The following is a 16,960-nucleotide window of genomic DNA, read 5'->3' as shown; positions in this document are numbered from 1 at the left end:
TGGGGTCATTGCTGGTAGAAACCTGACTGTATGGCTTTTGGGCTTTTGGAGCTGATTTTCAAGAGGATTTTGGAAATACTTGAAACCTTGTGCTAAGAGGTGCCTTACAGTGCTATATGTACAGTTTGATGGACTATTCTGGTCAGAGGTGAAAGACCTGAATGTGCTAAGTACTGAGGACTGTGAGGTTTGGCTAATGAGGGTGACAACGAGCTTTACCTAGAAGCAGTTTGTGTGAGAGGCTTGCTGTTATACTCCTGTCCTGAGAACTTGTGCAGGGTTGTATTGTGTAGAAATGGATTGGTGTGAGCAGAGGGATATGGCAAAGAAAAAAATGAAATCTTTGGGCCCAAACTGCTGCCCATTCAGCTGTATGAGAGATTACAATCATTGAGATTTGGCCAGCTGGCCTCCATTGGTATGACGGAAGGAATATAGACTCCTTGGAAGGGGCCTGAATGCTAAGGAGTGTCCTATTCTTCAAAGTCTGCTTTACTCCCCCCTGGATTAACAAGCTGACAGCCCACCTGGCATTATGCAGTATAACAAATGCGGGAAAGAGAGGGTCATTGAATTTGCAACATGGTTTTGTATTTTGGAATGGCCATGGGCAGTGTGAAGCAGGCTTGTTGGATTACCTGTGTGAAGACCCTGTGCAGCCATGAGGATGAACTGTGGGTTGCAGCAGAGACTCAATGGAGATGTCAGGACTATGGGATGGCTGCCAAGGAGAGCTGCTGACACCATATGAAGTTTTCTGGGACTGTAAGTATCTTAGCTGTAGGGGCTTAATTGGAATTCCAGAGACTTGTTGCTGGTTAGCATTATCAGACTTGGAAACTTGACACTGGTTAGTTGGACTTGGTGCTACAGAGTTTGATGTTTCCCTGGTTGTTTTAAATCTTGTATTGGTTGAATATTTCCTTACTATGCTCAATGCCATCTTTTGCAGTGTGAATGTTTATTCTGTACCACTATATTTTTGTTTGTTTGTTTTTTTGGTATTGTGGCTCAGTTAAAAGATTATAGATTATGGAAATGTTTGTATATCATTGGGATTGATTTAAAACTATGGGACTTTTAAAATTGGATGAATTCATTGCATTTTACATAGTATATGATTATCAGTTTATGGGGGCAGGGGCATAATGTAATGGTTTTATCCAGGTGTCCCCCATAAACTTAGGTATTCTAAATGTTGGGTCCCCAGCTAATGGCAATTTGGCAATTAAAGCCTCCTGGAGACCCTCTATTGTTGGAGGCATGTCTTGTGGGTATTATATTATGGTTATTATAAACAGCTTTCTCTTGCCAGTATTTGGCACACTCTCCTGTTGCTGTTGTCAATATAATGTTGACCAAAAGGTGATGTCTACCCGCTGTTCATGCAATTGTTCCCCTGACATCATGCAGCTTCCGCTTGAGTCTGTAAGCCAAAATAAACCCTTTTATCCCCCAAGCTATTCTTGGTCTGGTGTTTTCTGCCAGCAGTGCGAACCTGACTTCTGCAGGGGTAGATGCCACCATACTGCTCCTCTGTCTCTACAACTGGCCACACCCAGACTGAGAAGATCATACCTGCAAGAGCTGTCTGTTGAAGGAGGCATCGGACACATGACCTATGACAGGATCTTTGTTGGTTGAGTTCCATGTGCTGATTTTAATACGCTCTTTTTAAGGTAAGATGCGATCTCTGATTTACAGAATAGAAAACCAGGTCATAGATGAAATTCATTGCTTGATAATGATGCTTTAGGAGGTTCTCGGACAGGGAATGGAGCCCAGGTCCCTCTGATTCATCAGCTCTCTTTTTGGGAACACTCATTGTTGTGAGTCAGGCTCATCCTGCACCAGAAATTTCGTTACTGACTTCCTCCTTCCTCTGCACAACAGTCTGTGGAGCCCCCTGCCCGGACAGATCAGGGTCCTCACTTGCTTGCCCTGATCGCTGAGTACTTTGTGATATCTGTGGCCTCCCGAGACTCTTGAAGTTTTATCCCCTGAAAGGTGAGGGAGGCGTAGTAGAGTTCCTGTTCTTCCCTTGAGGAAGGAACACTCCCTGCAGGAGATGCCTGGTGTCTGGGGCTGTCTGACCAGGACTCCTGGCTGGAACCCTAAAGGAGGAAGAAATCACAACAGAGATAAAAAGGACAACGTAGTGGTACATGCCTGTAATCACAGCACTTGTGAGGTAGAAGCAGGAACTTTACTAATTGGGCTATATCCCCAGCCCCAATTATTGTGACTTCATGTTGTCTCAGCATCTATTTTGAATATAAGCATAATTTCTGGTACTGGAAGCAGTGCTCTGTCACCTTTGACACATTTTTCTTGTTGTCTATGTTCTCAGTTTCTTAAGATTCATATAGCTGCATTTTACCACCACCTCCTGGTGGCTAATTCCTCCCCAGGGGGGCTAGGTATAACTTACTAGACATGACCTCTTGTCCCCTGCATCCCACCATGGACTATGTGCTAGCCATTTCCCAGTCACAGTGCCCTCCAATACGCTTGTTTTAAACCCACCCTGTAGAATTCCATATTGGAAACATGGAACCCATAGATCCATTATAGGATCCAGCTCCCCCTATCTTTTTCTCTCTCTTTCCCACTTTCTATTTATTCTCTTTTTCTCTTTATTGTCTCTGTTCTGGAGTAGTGTAATGGATTTCTTCCCTTCCTGTCATTGGTCCTGTGAGACATGCTGGTCTTATCTCTCTCAGGTCTGTGGATGTGATGGTTAATCTTGACAATCAATTTGATTGGATTGATAGACACTTAGTACCTAGGAGATTAGTCAAGTACATTTCTGGTGTATCTGTGGAAGCATTCCCAAGGAGAATCATCACATGGAATAGCAGCTAAATGAGGAAGACCTGCTCATAACTGGGCAACACCATACAGCAGGGTCCAGATGAAATACTATACGAATGATAAAGCCTACCACAGCAACCCCATTCTCTCTTATCTGCACCCTGTTCATTGTGAAATGAACAGCTCTGCTCTTTTATATCCTTTGTGTCTCCCCATGGGACCACAGAGCTGGGGCCAAGCAAGCACAGACTAAAATATCTGAAATCATAAAGCAATATAAGCCTTCACTGGGCTGCGGGAGTAGCTCAGTTAGTACCACATTTGGCTATATGTATGAAGCCCTGGTTTCAGTTTTCAGCACTGTATAAAAAACTAGGTATAGTGGTACATGCCTATAATCAAAGCACTGTGGAGATGCCAGCAGGAGGATCAGAAGTTCAAAGTCAACTCCATCTCCATAGTAAGTTTGAGATCAGCCTGGGCTATATGAGACCTTCCTTCAAAAAATAAACAGATAGGAGATGGAGAGATTGCTCAGTGATTAAGGCACTTGCATGCGAAGCCTAAGGACCCAGGTCTGAGTCATACAAAGTGGCATACTCAAGTGGAGTTCTTTTGTGGTGGTTAGAGTACCTGGTACACCCATTCTGTCTCTCTCCCTTGCAAATAAGTAAATGAAATAAAAATATACAATATAAAAAAGTAAACAGGTCTGGAGAGATTGCTTAGTGGTTAAGGTATTTGCCTGCAAAGCGAAAGGACCTCAGTTCACTTCTCCAGGACCCACATAAGCCAGATGCACAACGTGGCACATGTGTCTGGGAGTTCATTCGCAGTGATTGGAGGCCCTGGCATGCCCTTTCTCTCCCTCTCTCTCTCTCTCTCTCTCTCTCTCTCCCTCAAATAAATAAGTAAAAAAATAAAATATTAAAAAATACATTTATAAAAAAATAAATGAACAAGCCAGGCTTGGTGGTTCATGCCTTTAATCCCCGCACCTGTGAGGCAGAGGTAGGAGGATCAATGTGAGCTTCAAGCCACCCTGAGACTACATAGTGAATTTCAGTTCAGCCTGGGTTACAGCAAGACTGTACCTCAAAAAACCAAAAGATAAAAATAAAAAAGATAAACAAGCAATCAAGAAAATAAACTTTTTATGGTATTTATATCAAGCATTTTGTCACAGTAATGACATTCTGGCTAACACAGTAAATACTAATATTGTTTCATGTATTTTGTTACGTTCCCACCATATTTAGCTCTATCTCCTTATGGAAAGTGCTCCTCCACACAATGGCTATCTTGGCAGGAATAAGTGGAACATTGGTCAGTCTTCTAATATAAGCAGGTTTCTTGTGAGAGGGACACCTGGTCATAGATTGGGCACTCGGGCAAAACGTCCTTGGCCACATAAGGAAAGATCCCATGAAAGACACACTGTGAACACCCACAGCCATATCCTTGGGTTCCTCTCAGGACAAGACTCCACTATCTAGCTATGCCCCTAAAAGACTTGCATGCCAAATTAGTAGAAACTACCACACATAGTCCCCAAGTGGATATTGGTCTGATAGAGTATTTAATCCTAGAATTTGTGGCTTGACAAAATTCAAATATAGAAACATAAAAATATTTTCATACACCTTTTTCATAAATCTTTTTTCCCTTATTTTTCTTTATTTGAGAGGGGGTGGGACAGAGAAAGAGAACGAGTGGGGAATGGTTGTGCCAGGGCCTCTAGCCACCACAAACAAACTCCAGAGCATGTGCCACCTTGTGCACCTGTCTTATGTGAGTCCTGGGGATTTGAACTTGGGTCTTTTGGCTTTGCAGGCAAGCACCTTAACCATTAAGCCATCTCTCAGTCCTAAATAAAATATTTTATTTTTATTTATTTATTTAGAAAGAGAGAGAAAGAAGAAAGAAAGAGAGAGAGAGAGAGAGAGAGAGAGAGAGAATGGGCATGCCTGGGCCTCCATCTACTGCAAATAAACTCCAGATGCATGTGCCACCTTGTGCATCTGGTTTACATGGGTACCAGGGAGTTGAACCTCAGTCCTTTGGCATTGCAGGCAAGCACCTTAACTATTAAGTTACTTCTCCAGCCCCCCATAAATCTTAATATAATGAAACACCAACTGGAAAATATCTGAGGAGCCAGGCATGGTGGCTCATGCCTATAATGCCAGCACTTGGGAGGCTGAGGTTTGATTATTGCCAGTGAGTTTGAGGTTAACCTGGGCTAAAATGAGACCCTGCCTCAAAAAAACAAACAACAACAATGCTGATTTAAAAAAAAAAAAAAAAACTATCTCAAAATATCTGGGGAAAGAACTCACAGGAACAGGGACATAGGAAATCCTATGACAAATATGTGATATAAAATGACCCTGCATCCCAGTATAATGTGCAGCTGCAACATATTTTGGATTCAGTGTAGAAAAAGATCACCAGTATATTCACAAAAACCTAGAAGGAAAAATGCAGTTCTATTAAAAACATGAACATTTTATAGAGGGTGGGAGGAAGATAGACCAGGAGACAGAAATGCAGACTAAAGTTGTTTTGTTTTATTTTTTATTTTTTATTTTTTTGAAGGTAGGGTCTCACTCTAACTGAGGCTGACCTGGAATTCACTATGTAGTCTCAGGCTGGCCTCAAACTCAGTGATTGTCCTACCTCTGCCTCCTGAGTGCATGCATGGGCTGGAGAGATGGTTTTGTGGCTAAGGCATTTGCCTACAAAGCCAAAGGACCCAGGTTCAATTCCCCAATACCCAGGTAAACCCAGATAAACAAGGTGACACATGCATCTGGAGTTTATTTGCAGTGGCTGGAAGTCCTGTCATGCCTATTCTCTCTCTCTCTCTCTCTCTCTCTCTCTCTCTCTCTTTCTCTCTCTGCCTCTTTCTCTCTCAAATAAATAAAAATAATATACATATATGTATTTTCAACGTTATGCACCACCATGCCCAGCTAAAGTTTTTATTAGTAGTAAAACAGATGGTAGGCTGGAGAGATGGCCTAGTGGTTAAGGCGCTTGCCTATAAAGCCTAAGGACCCAGGTTCAATTTCTCCAGTATCTACATAAGCCAAATGTCCAAGGTGATGCATGCATATGGAGTTTATTTGCAGTGGCTGGAGGCTCTGGTGTGTCCATTCTTTCTCTCTCTCTCTCAAATAGATAACATATAAATTAAAGCAGAGATACTAACTTTTTTGTGAATGTACAATATCCCCTATAGTCTCATGTATTTGAATCCTTACTCCCCAGCTGGTGACCCTGATGGGGAAGGTAGTGGAACATTTAGGAGGTGGAGCGATGCTGGAGGAAGAGTGCGTATGGGGGAAGGCCGTGAGGTGTTACAGCCAGTCCTTGCCTGCTGTCTTCTGCCTTTCTCTACTTCCTACCTGCTGATATAAGGATGGATTCAGGCTTCCTGCTCCAGCCTGCCATGCTTTTCCAGCCATGAGGGGTTCTACCTTCTGAAGCTGTAAGCCAAATTAAATGCTTTTTCCTCCATGAGCTGCTTCTGGTCAGGTAGAATTTGTTCATTTGCAGTGATTAGAGGCCCTAGTGCACCCATTCTTCCTCTTAATCCCTCTTTATCCTTGCAAACAAATAAATAAAGATACGTCTTAAAATTTTTTAGATAGAGAAAAGGTATTTTGAAAGAAATTTAATAATCTGAGTTTTTCCTGGTTAAACATTGCTAAAAGAACATCAGATTAAATAAGAAGTAGTGGCAGGGGATGCAGCAACCCTCTGTCTCTATATTTAAATGTGGATCCACAATATCTCAGTATATAGGTAGTTTATCTTTGCTGGCTGGAGCTAATAACCTAGGGAAGATTTGGACTAGCCTTCATTACCATCAGAGGTTGTTGTGAGACGGGCTGTATTTGGGGAGGTGAATGGTCTCCAGCTGGAGCTGAATAAAACCCAAACTCATGGCCTGATCCAAAGCAAGAAATGCAACAATTCTAACTATGGTGAGTAGGCAAGTGGCATTCTGGCCTAATAGTGTGGGTTCTTCCTATAGTGTATTTGGTGTTATCACTGAGAAAACACTAGGTGCATAAGATGACCTCCACACCATCTGGAACCATGCTTGGCAGGTTGTGAAGACGTACAGGTGAATCCCAGACCTCTGGAGTCAGAGAAAGGAGGATCACCATAACTTCAAGACCACCCTGAGACTACATATTGAATTCCAGGTCAGCCTGGGCTAGAGCAAGATCCTACCTAGAAAATAAAAAAGCAAACAAGTACAGGAGATCTTCAAGGGCAGGACTCACACTTACTGGCTTCTATGCACTATGGAACCAGGGAAAGCACATGGAGAAGCCTTGTTCCAATAGTCACTCTGATGATGTTGCCACCTCACGAAAGGGAGCACTTCAGCAGTCATCCAAATCACTGAAAGAGCTGATGGAGGTTCAGCTTGCTGTGATAAGATCATAGCTAGCTGGCTAGGACAGCACCCTTCCTTGCCCTCAAGTGAGTGGATGCCAAACCCTTTGGTGGCTCACTAAGTAATGTTTTCTCATCTCCTTTAGAGAAGAACTTGCACTTAGTATCTCTGCTACCCCCTATACCAGAAAAACCACCTACACTTGAATTCAAATTGTACTTATTGTCAACACTTTATCACCAGGCTTCTTTATAAATCAGAAGTTGGTGATGTGGTGAAGAGCACTGGTTGCATAATCCTGATGACACAAGTTTGGAATTCCCAGAAAGAAAAGAGGGAAGAAGGGAGGGAAGAAGGGAGGGAGGAAGAAAGGAAGAAAATGCAATGTGGGCTCTCAGCTCGGGCTGTGTCTCAGATGGTAGAGTACCTGTCTAGTGCACATGAAGTCCTGGGTTTGGGCCCCAACAATGAGTAAGAAACCTGGCACTGCAAAGCTCTGGAATGAGTGAAGAGATTCCACCTCAAGGAAACAAGTGGATGAGCACTAGAGGGGACACCTGATGGTCTCCTTTGGCCTCCATGCACACACACAGGGTGCCACATCTGCACATACATGTTCATACTCCACGTCACACCTACCACACACACACACACACACACACACACACACACACACACACTGGCATGCCTGCTGTCCCAGCTCTAGGGAAGGGAAATCAGGAGGATCAGAATCAGAAGCTCAAGGTCATCCTCAGCTTCACAGTGAGGACAATGTGGACCACCTGAGATCCTGCCTCAAAGTAAATAAATATGTGAATGAAATAAATTAAAAAAATGAAAGTGAAGCTACAGTGAAAAGATCACCAATCCAGAAAGTTGGCTCTTTGAAACTGATCCAAAGATACAATGAACACATTTATCTAGAAAAAAGAGGGAAGTCATTAATAATTTAAGAACATAAAAGATAAAATAATGTCAACTAAAATAGCATGAAGACAAGGGAATGCTACCTATAGTCCTTCGTCAAAGATTTATAAAGCAGCAGCTGGATAAATGGGTTAGTACTTGCCTGTGAAGCCTAAGGACCCAGGTTCAATTCCCCAGAACAAACATAAGCCCGATATGCAAGGTGGTACACGCATCTGGAGTTCTTTTGCAGTGGCTAGAGGTCCTGGCATGCCCATATTCTCTCACTCTCTCTTCCTCTCTCTTTCAATAAACAATAAATGAGTAAAATATTTTTAAAAAAATTTATGAAGCAGCTGGGTGTGGTGATGCATGCCTTTAATCCTAGCGCTCAGGTGGCAGAGGTGGGAGGATCACTAAGAGTTTGAGGCCAGCCTGAGACTATATATCAAAATTCCAGGTTAGCCTGAGCCACCGTGCATCCCCACCTCAAAGAACTAAAAAACTATATGTGTGTGTGTGTGTGTGTGTGTGTGTGTGTGTGTGTGTGTATGAATTCCACGTGTCACTAGGAAAACATAAAATGGTTGAGTTAGAAAAATCCCACAGACATCATGCCCTGGTGATTTTACAGATGTCTTCTCTGACAAGCCCAGAAACTACTATTCCAATTGTATACACTTTCTTCCAAATAATAGAAAAAGAGTAGTAAATACTGTCTGTTCCCCCCAGGCTCATGTTTTGAGGGCATGGTCCCTACCTTATGACTCAATTTTGAAGCCCACAGGGCTGTTAGAAGGTGGAGTTTTGGGGCTGGAGAGATGGCTTAGCAATTAAGGCACTTGTCGGTAAAGTCTGAAGGCCCAGGTTCAATTCCCTGGTACCCACATAAGCCAGGTGCACAAGATGGCATGTATGTCTAGAGTTCATTTGCAGTGGCTGGAGGTCCTATTATGCCCATTTGTGTGCTCTCTTTCTCTTTGCCTCTTTCTCTCTCTGTTAAATAAATAAACAAAATATTTTGAAGAAAAAAAAGGTAGGGCCTTGCTGGTGGAAGAAGATCAAGACAGGAAGGTCTCTGAAGGTTAGTCCTGCCCCTTCGTTTTCTGTCTGCCACCACATGAGAGATTTCCTTCTCTTGTTGCTGTTGCTGAAGAGAGAAGGGATGGCTTCAACCCCATGTCTTCCCTGCCATGGGGACCCAAACCTCTCTGAAACCCTGTTATTCTTTCCTCTGTTCAGTCAGTTCTGTCAGGTATTTTGTTCACAGCAATGCAAAATTAACTAACATAATGTTCAAAGTTTCTGGAGAAAAGGGAAATAGCAGGTCCATTTGTTCCATGCATGTAAGATTCAAAGGTACTAAGCAAAAGATTATGAAAAGTTGAATCTACTAAGGTATCAGAAAGATATCATGGGGGCTGGAGAGATGGCTTAGCGGTTAAGCGCTTGCCTGCGAAGCCTAAGGACCCCGGTTCCAGGCTCGGTTCCCCAGGTCCCACGTTAGCCAGATGCACAAGGGGGCGCACACGTCTGGAGTTTGTTTGCAGAGGCTGGAAGCCCTGGCGCGCCCATTCTCTCTCTCTCCCTCTATCTGTCTTTCTCTCTGTGTCTGTCGCTTTCAAATAAATAAATTTTAAAAATTTAAAAAAAAAAACGATATCATGGAATGGGGTCATGATTTCATAGGCAGAGTGCTTGCCACACAAGCATGAGTTTGAAGCCAGCCTGGGACTACAGAGTGAATTCCAGGTCAGCTTGGGCTAGAGTGAGACCCTACCTCAAAAACAAACAACAAAACTGTTAGCTTGGCTTGGTGGTAGGTTGATGGAGGAAGATCGGATTTTTAAGGCTGGCCTGGGTCATATAGCAAGACCCTATTTCATAAAGAGAAAAAATAAAATGAAAGCAATTGAGTGATAGAAAGGAACTTCCTTACTGGAAAGCTTAAATGGCTGGATACTGAGCCTATGTCCTTCAAAAGCAGGAGTAATAAAACACGCCCATACTTGACTTTAACTTGAGTCTTAGCCAGTATATTTGACCTAGAAAAAGAATAAGTATTAAGATTTAAAGACAATGGAAAAGCTGTTGTGATTTTACATATGAATATGTGGTATTTTAAAAATTAAAGTTACTTAAAATACTTTAATTTCTATCTGGCCTCAAACTCCATATATAGCCAAGGATGACTTTGAACTTCTGATCCTCTTGTCTCTACCTACTGAGCGCTTGGGACTCTAGGCATGCATCACCACACCTGGTCTATATGGTGCTGATGATGGAACCCAGGGATTAGTGTATGCTTGGCAAACACTCTTCCAACTGAGCTACATCAAAATATTTTAATTTCCATATACAAATTATTTCACATAATTGAAGAGCTGAGAAAGTTGGAAGGACATAAGATCAATTATAAATGTCACTTAAGAAAAATATATGCAAAAAAGTAGATGCGGTGGGTGAATGAGAGCGTAAGAATGATCCTTAGCACCTGGAGGGTGGCACCCAGCAGAGGCGGGACAATATGTACCGTGAGGCCCACAGATGAATTCATCCGCATTAGTGTTAGAAAAGAAAAGAAGTGTGTGTTCACAGATGGTGAGGAAATGACAAGCACTTTCCTTGGTTCCTGTCATTTGTAGCCACATACTGCCCACAGCCTGAGGCATTGCATAATTTCCCTTGCTACATGAGGTCAGAGCTGGGTGCCATTACTTCCCTTTCAGGGCAAGTGTTCAAAAGGGTGGTTCATTTGTTGAAATATGAAATCTTTCAGAATAAAAATATATCGGGCTGGAGAGATGGCTTAGCGGTTAACACTTGCCTGTGAAGCCTAAGGACCCCGGTTCAAGGCTCGGTTCCCCAGGTCCCACGTTAGCTAGATGCACAAGGGGGTGCACGCGTCTGGAGTTCGTTTGCAGAGGCTAGAAGCCCTGGCGCACCCATTCTCTCTCTCTCTCCCTTTATCTGTCTTTCTCTCTGTGTCTGTTGCTCTCAAATAAATAAATAAAAAATTAAAAAAAACATATATCTACAAGGTCTATGTGAGGCCAGATAGTTCTTGCTCAGTACCAGATGCCTAAAAGAGGGAAGTGATTCTTGAAAGAAATGGCCTTACATTTTCATCAAATTGATCTGCCTTGGTTTAGCAAATCATGACAGTTAAAGATATCTCACTGGGAGATAGCTCACTTAGTAAAGTACTTTCCTATCAGGTATGAGGGCCTGAATTTGATTGGTTGACCCCTAGAACTCCCCCCATAAAATTGCTGGCCATAGTAATATATATGTAATCCCAGTGCTTGGGGATGGAGACAGAAGGATCCTTGGAACTCAATGGGCAGGCAGGCTAGCCTGATTGGTGAACTTCAGTCCAATAGGAGACTGTCTCAAAAAATAAAAGGTGGAAAGCATTCCTGAGGAACACCTAACGTTGTCCTTTGGCCTCCACATGTATATAGGTACACACTTACATATGCACTTCCTCATACATACCTCTGCACACATGTGTTCACCTGGCACACATGTGTTCACCTGACACACATGTATACATGAATAATAAATAGAAAGATGTCTCTCTTTTATTGGATATTATCACTATCTCTGAAAAAAAGAACAAGACCAGTAGATTTATAAATAATGCTTAAGATTTACTCTGTAATCAAACTAGCAAGATTCTAAAGGACACCCTAAGCCAACTTGTCACCTTTTTTAATTGCAAAAATTTTTCATTCTGTGCCAGCCATGGTGGCACGTGCTTTTAATACCAACATTTGGGAGGCAGAGGTAGGAGGATCGGTGTGAGTTCGAGGCCACCCTGAGACTATTCCAGGTCAGCCTGAGCTAGATTGAAACCCTACCTCAAACCCCCACCCCCCAAAAAAAAATCATTCGGCATTCCTGCAATAAACATCAGAAAATACCCTTTTCAAAAACATATGTGCAGTACAGCCTTCCCACCTACTCTTCAGGCTGAGGCAGAAGGACCACGAGTTCAAGGCTGGCCTGTGGAACTTAGGATGTTCTTATCTCAAACTTTGTTGTTGTTGTTTCTTGTTTGTTTTTCTGAGTTGGGATTCTACTCTAGCCAAGGCTGACCTGGTACTTACTCTGTAGTCCAGGCTGGCCTGAAATTCACAGCAATCCTCCTACCTCAGCCCCCTGAGTGCTGGGATTGAAGGCTTGGAGCCACTAACACCAGCTCAAATATTTTTAAAAAGGGATAAGGCTTGAAATATAGCTCAGTGGTATAGCACTTGCCTGGTATGAATGGAACCCTAAGTTTAATCCCCAGTGTCATGGGGAAAAAGTAACATTTATAGTAACAACAAAAATAGCAGCAGTTAAGAAAGAAAATAACACAAAATATTCAAGTCCTCAGTAAAGAAATCCTGTTTTTCTTGAAAACATCCAAAAGGATTTAAATAAATGAAAATCTATTTTCATGTGTAAGACTTTAATTCATAAACAAGTAAATTCTTCTCAGATTGAAACACAAACTCAATGTAATTTTAGTCAAAACATCAACAGGAATATTTTTGGGACTTGATAAGCTAGTTTTAATATTTAAATGGAAAAAAAATAAGGGCCCAGGAATAGCCAAAATGTTATTAGAGATTACAGCATCGTTATATATAAGGTTATTAAGGAAGGGGTCTTACTATTAGCTATCAGGACACTTTAAAATTTATTGACCATATAACTAGTTCTGACTCAGATGGCAAAACTGGCTAATGGACTAAACTAGAGGCCACGCAGAAGGGACCGCCCACACGTGGAATGCTGATGTACTACCGAAGTGATGGGTTGGAGCGACAGAGTAGGAAGGGGAGGCTGATTCACGTATACAGGGGGAACTCAGGTGTGGTGTAATCTCACGCCTGTCGTCTCAGCACTTTGGAGGCTGAGGCAAGTGGGCAAGTAGATCACTGTCAGTTTGTAGACAATTTGGGCTACACAGTGAGTTCTAGGACAGCCTGGGCTTCAGGGTAAGAGCTTGGCTCAACAAAACAAGGGGGAACTACACCACATGATACACACAAAAATTAAATTCAGGTAGATTATGTACTTAAATGTGAAAAGGAATAGTGTATGTTTAGTAGATACTATACTTGGATATCCATATAATCTTAAAATAGGGAAAATTCTTTTCCCTTTCTCTCTCTCTCTTTCTTTTGTTGTGTCAGGGTCTTACTATATATACCAGGCTGACATTCAACTTATAGCAATCTTCCTGCCTCTGTCTTCCCAGTACTATAATGCTGGTATGCATAATCACACCTAGTGTTGAAGATCTTCTTAAATGAACACCAAAAGGCACCGGAAGGAAAGGGAAGGTTGGCGGATATTCCTATACTGTAATGAAGAATGTACGTTCATCCACGATCACTTTATGAAAAAGAAGAAAAGGATCTGGAGAGATTGCTCAGTAGTTGAGGCACTTCCCTACAAACCCCAATAACCTGGGTTCAATTCCCCAATACCCACATAAAGCCAGATGCACAAAGTGGTGCATGCATCTGGAGGTCATTTGCAGCAGTTAAAGGTCCTGGCATGTCTATTCTCTCTGTCTGTCTCTTCTCGATCTCTCTCTGCTTACAAATACATAAACAAATAAATAAATTTTAAAAAATTTTTAAAAGAAGAAAGGATAGTCACTAGAAGAATATTTTCAATACATGTAACAAGAAAATAGTATAAACGTATATAAGCTGTCCAGCAAATTTGGTATGAAAAGCTCAAACACCCAGTAGTAACATGGATTCTGGATGTGAGCAGGCACTGTATTCAGGACATGTGTGCATGCTAGTGAAAATGTGCTAGCCTGCTTATGGTAATCAGAGGTGTAGACCACAGTGAGAGAGTGAGATGACAAAAATTAGAATATCTGATAAAGCCAAATACTAGAAAGGTGATGATTACCAGGACACCAGAGGCATATTTGGGAGACCTGCAATGCTTGTCTTGACCTTATAACAGTGGACATTCATTTATCTTAGGACATAGCAGTTAAATTCTCAAATAGTGCTGAAGAATCTTCAACTAACCCAAATGTCCATAACAGACATCCCCATGAAATGACATCACACAGTGGAGAAGATGAATAAGCTGAAAGTCTATGCAATAATGAATCTGTATCTGGAGTTGGTGAGATTCCTCAGTGGCTAAGAGGCTTACCTGCAAAGCCCAAGGACCCAGGTTCAATTCCCCAGTACCCATGTAAAGCCAGATGCACAAGGTGGAGTATGCATCTGTAGTTGTTTCTACTGGGTAGAAGCCCTGATGCACCCATTCTCTCTCTCGCTCTCTGTCTCTCTTTCTATCTGTCTGTCTTCCTTTAATAAATAAATAAATAAATCTGTATCTTCTTTTTAGAGAGAGTCTCTTTTGTAGCTCAGGCTGGCCTCAAGCCTCAAATGATAACTTTGAACTTGTTGACCCTTCTGCTTCCACCTCCCAAATGCTGGGATTACAGGTGTGCACTATCACACCTGTGACATGTGACGCAGAGGATCAAATCCAGGACTTCATGCAAGCTAGACAAGCTCTCTGAGCTATATCTCCAAACCAAGTCTGAATCAACACAGCAAGTTCAAGAAGGATGTGCGAAAAAAAAGAGGGATGTGTGGTACGTGACATCCTTTATAGACCCAGAACAAGCTAAATAGAATATATTTCACATACATATCTGTCAACATTAGGAAGACAAGATTCAGAACAATGGTTACTGGGGATGGAGCAGGACACAGTACCAGTAGGTATGTAATCAATGTTCAAGGTCTTAGGATGGACAGTGGTTTTGCAGATGCCATATTATGAATGAAAATGAGAAAATTAAAGGGAAAATGTTGCAGAGATCACAGTCCAGCACTTCAGGTCCTTCCATGCATGGTCACATGGGCCTGATGTCATTAAAATGGGAAAGCCATGCTAACAGAGAGACAGAGACTCGCTGGAGCTGGATAAAGGCCAGGCCTAGACCTCAAAAATTTTACAAATACAATGAGGGAGTGTAGACAGACAAACAATAATTTTGTATAATAGGATCCTCAGGACAAGAATGTATGTGGTGCTTTGGGAATGTGGCAGAGGGAGAAAATCAATGATAATGAGAGGGAGGTGATGAGCTTTCCTAAAGTGGGAGATATGAGAGCTAAAATTAGACAGGTTGGTATAGAAAATGGAAAGAAAAGTACATTTCAGGTATAAGGAAATATATATGCAAAAACTCAAAGCTGTAAAGAATGTAGGTCTGTATGGAAACAATGAGGCCAGTGTGGGGACAGACTACAAGGCAGGAAATGGGCTGGGGTAGCTATCAAATGACCAAGGATGATAGCATTATTCTCTAAGAAACTGGAGCAATGATACTCAGACATGCTAGGTGGGCTAGAAAGGAATCATTTGGGGAGATGGTTCTGGAAGCTTGCCTCTTGGATGAGAGATGGAGGGCAATGAAGTAAGATGGACTCACTGGTTAGCAGAGGTAAGGAAGAAAGATAAGCAGAGGGTCAGTTAACTTTACTTAGAAAGATGGAAGAGACACAGTGAGCTGTTGGTTCTGGGAGATGAAAAGGGAGATCAGAGAGAGAAGGTAAATTTCTAGGTGTGTGCTAAGTCACCAAGGAGAGGCGGGCTTAGTAGGTACTGAGGAGCTCTCTCATTGCCAAATGAATTTGCATAGAAGCCCCATCCCCCAATGACAGGATGCCTACATCACTCACCAAGTTATCTATGCCCATGACAGGGTCTTCATGGTCCATGCCCTTTGGTCTCCTGGATGTTTGCAGCACATAAGCCTTCTTCCTGAGGGAAGAAAGTCACACATTGCAGATACAATGTTGCAGACACAAGTGAATTGGCTGCCTTGCCACCCTTATCAGCATAAAAATGATGCCCGGGGGTCTCCAGGCCCTGGTGTGTCTTGACCTGTGACAGAGGTCTGCATACTCCTGAACAACCAGGGATTTGACCTAATTTCCATCATGACAGACTCTTCTTACACATAAAAATGAGAGGCTGGGGAGATAACTCAGTGGGCAAAGTGCTTTCAATGCTCACATGAGGACCTAAGTCTGGATCCCCAACACCCACATAAAAGTTGGGTGTGTGATATGGGTTTGTAATCCCAGCCCTGGGGAGGCAGAGACAGGTGGATCCTTAGTGCTTATTGAACAGCTTCTAGATGAATTGTTGAGCTCTAAGCTTAGTAAGGGACTCTGCTAAAAAAATATACAAAAAGGTAGAAAGAGACTGAGAAGGACACCTGATGCCAACCTTTGGCTTCTACATGCACACACATATATGTGTATGGGCATCTCCCCCACATAAATGCCTACATACAACATGTGTACACACACATATGTGTATGCAAACTTATACACTGATGACCATAGTGATGCTAGTCATAAAAGCTAAGAAATGAACCAACCCAAATGTCCATCCATAGATGAATAGGTAAATACACTATGCTCTGTCTATGCAGTGTGGTATTCTTTGATAACAAAAAGAAATAGCATACTAATATAGGCTATATAGTATGGATGAAACTTGAGCACATGCTGGAGTGGAAGAAATCTGATACAAAGAGCAACATATCACATGTTTTTGTGTTCATGAAATGTATAGACTAGACAAATCTAGAAGAATCAGACAATAGGTTATGACTGAGGGCACAGCAGGAGGCATTACCACTCAGGGCTAAAGGGTTCCTTTTTAATTTGGGGGCTAATGAAAAAGTTCTAAAAATGATTGCAATGATGGTTTCATGACAATTGACAATAAAGGTACTCAAAAGAACAATATACCATTTGGTGTGTATGT

General features: G+C 42.1%; 1 protein-coding gene across 1 annotated transcript in view; it reads right to left on the bottom strand.

The window, feature by feature from the left end:
- Positions 1 to 1,886: 1,886 nt before the first annotated feature.
- Positions 1,887 to 16,960, bottom strand: part of LOC123454760 (sialic acid-binding Ig-like lectin 5) — a 29,397-nt gene continuing 14,323 nt past the window's right edge. The window contains exons 8-9 of the mRNA XM_045134074.1: positions 15,862 to 15,943; positions 1,887 to 2,114 (exon numbers count right to left, since the gene is read on the bottom strand). Coding sequence (XP_044990009.1) covers positions 1,929 to 2,114; positions 15,862 to 15,943 — 268 coding nt within the window. The 3' untranslated portion in view covers positions 1,887 to 1,928. The remainder of the gene's footprint in view (positions 2,115 to 15,861; positions 15,944 to 16,960) is intronic.

Source organism: Jaculus jaculus, chromosome 14 (assembly GCF_020740685.1).
Source record: "Jaculus jaculus isolate mJacJac1 chromosome 14, mJacJac1.mat.Y.cur, whole genome shotgun sequence".
Classification (NCBI taxonomy): domain Eukaryota; kingdom Metazoa; phylum Chordata; class Mammalia; order Rodentia; family Dipodidae; genus Jaculus; species Jaculus jaculus.
Note: the sequence above shows the minus strand (reverse complement) of the source record. Positions and strands in the feature narration are given on the sequence as shown.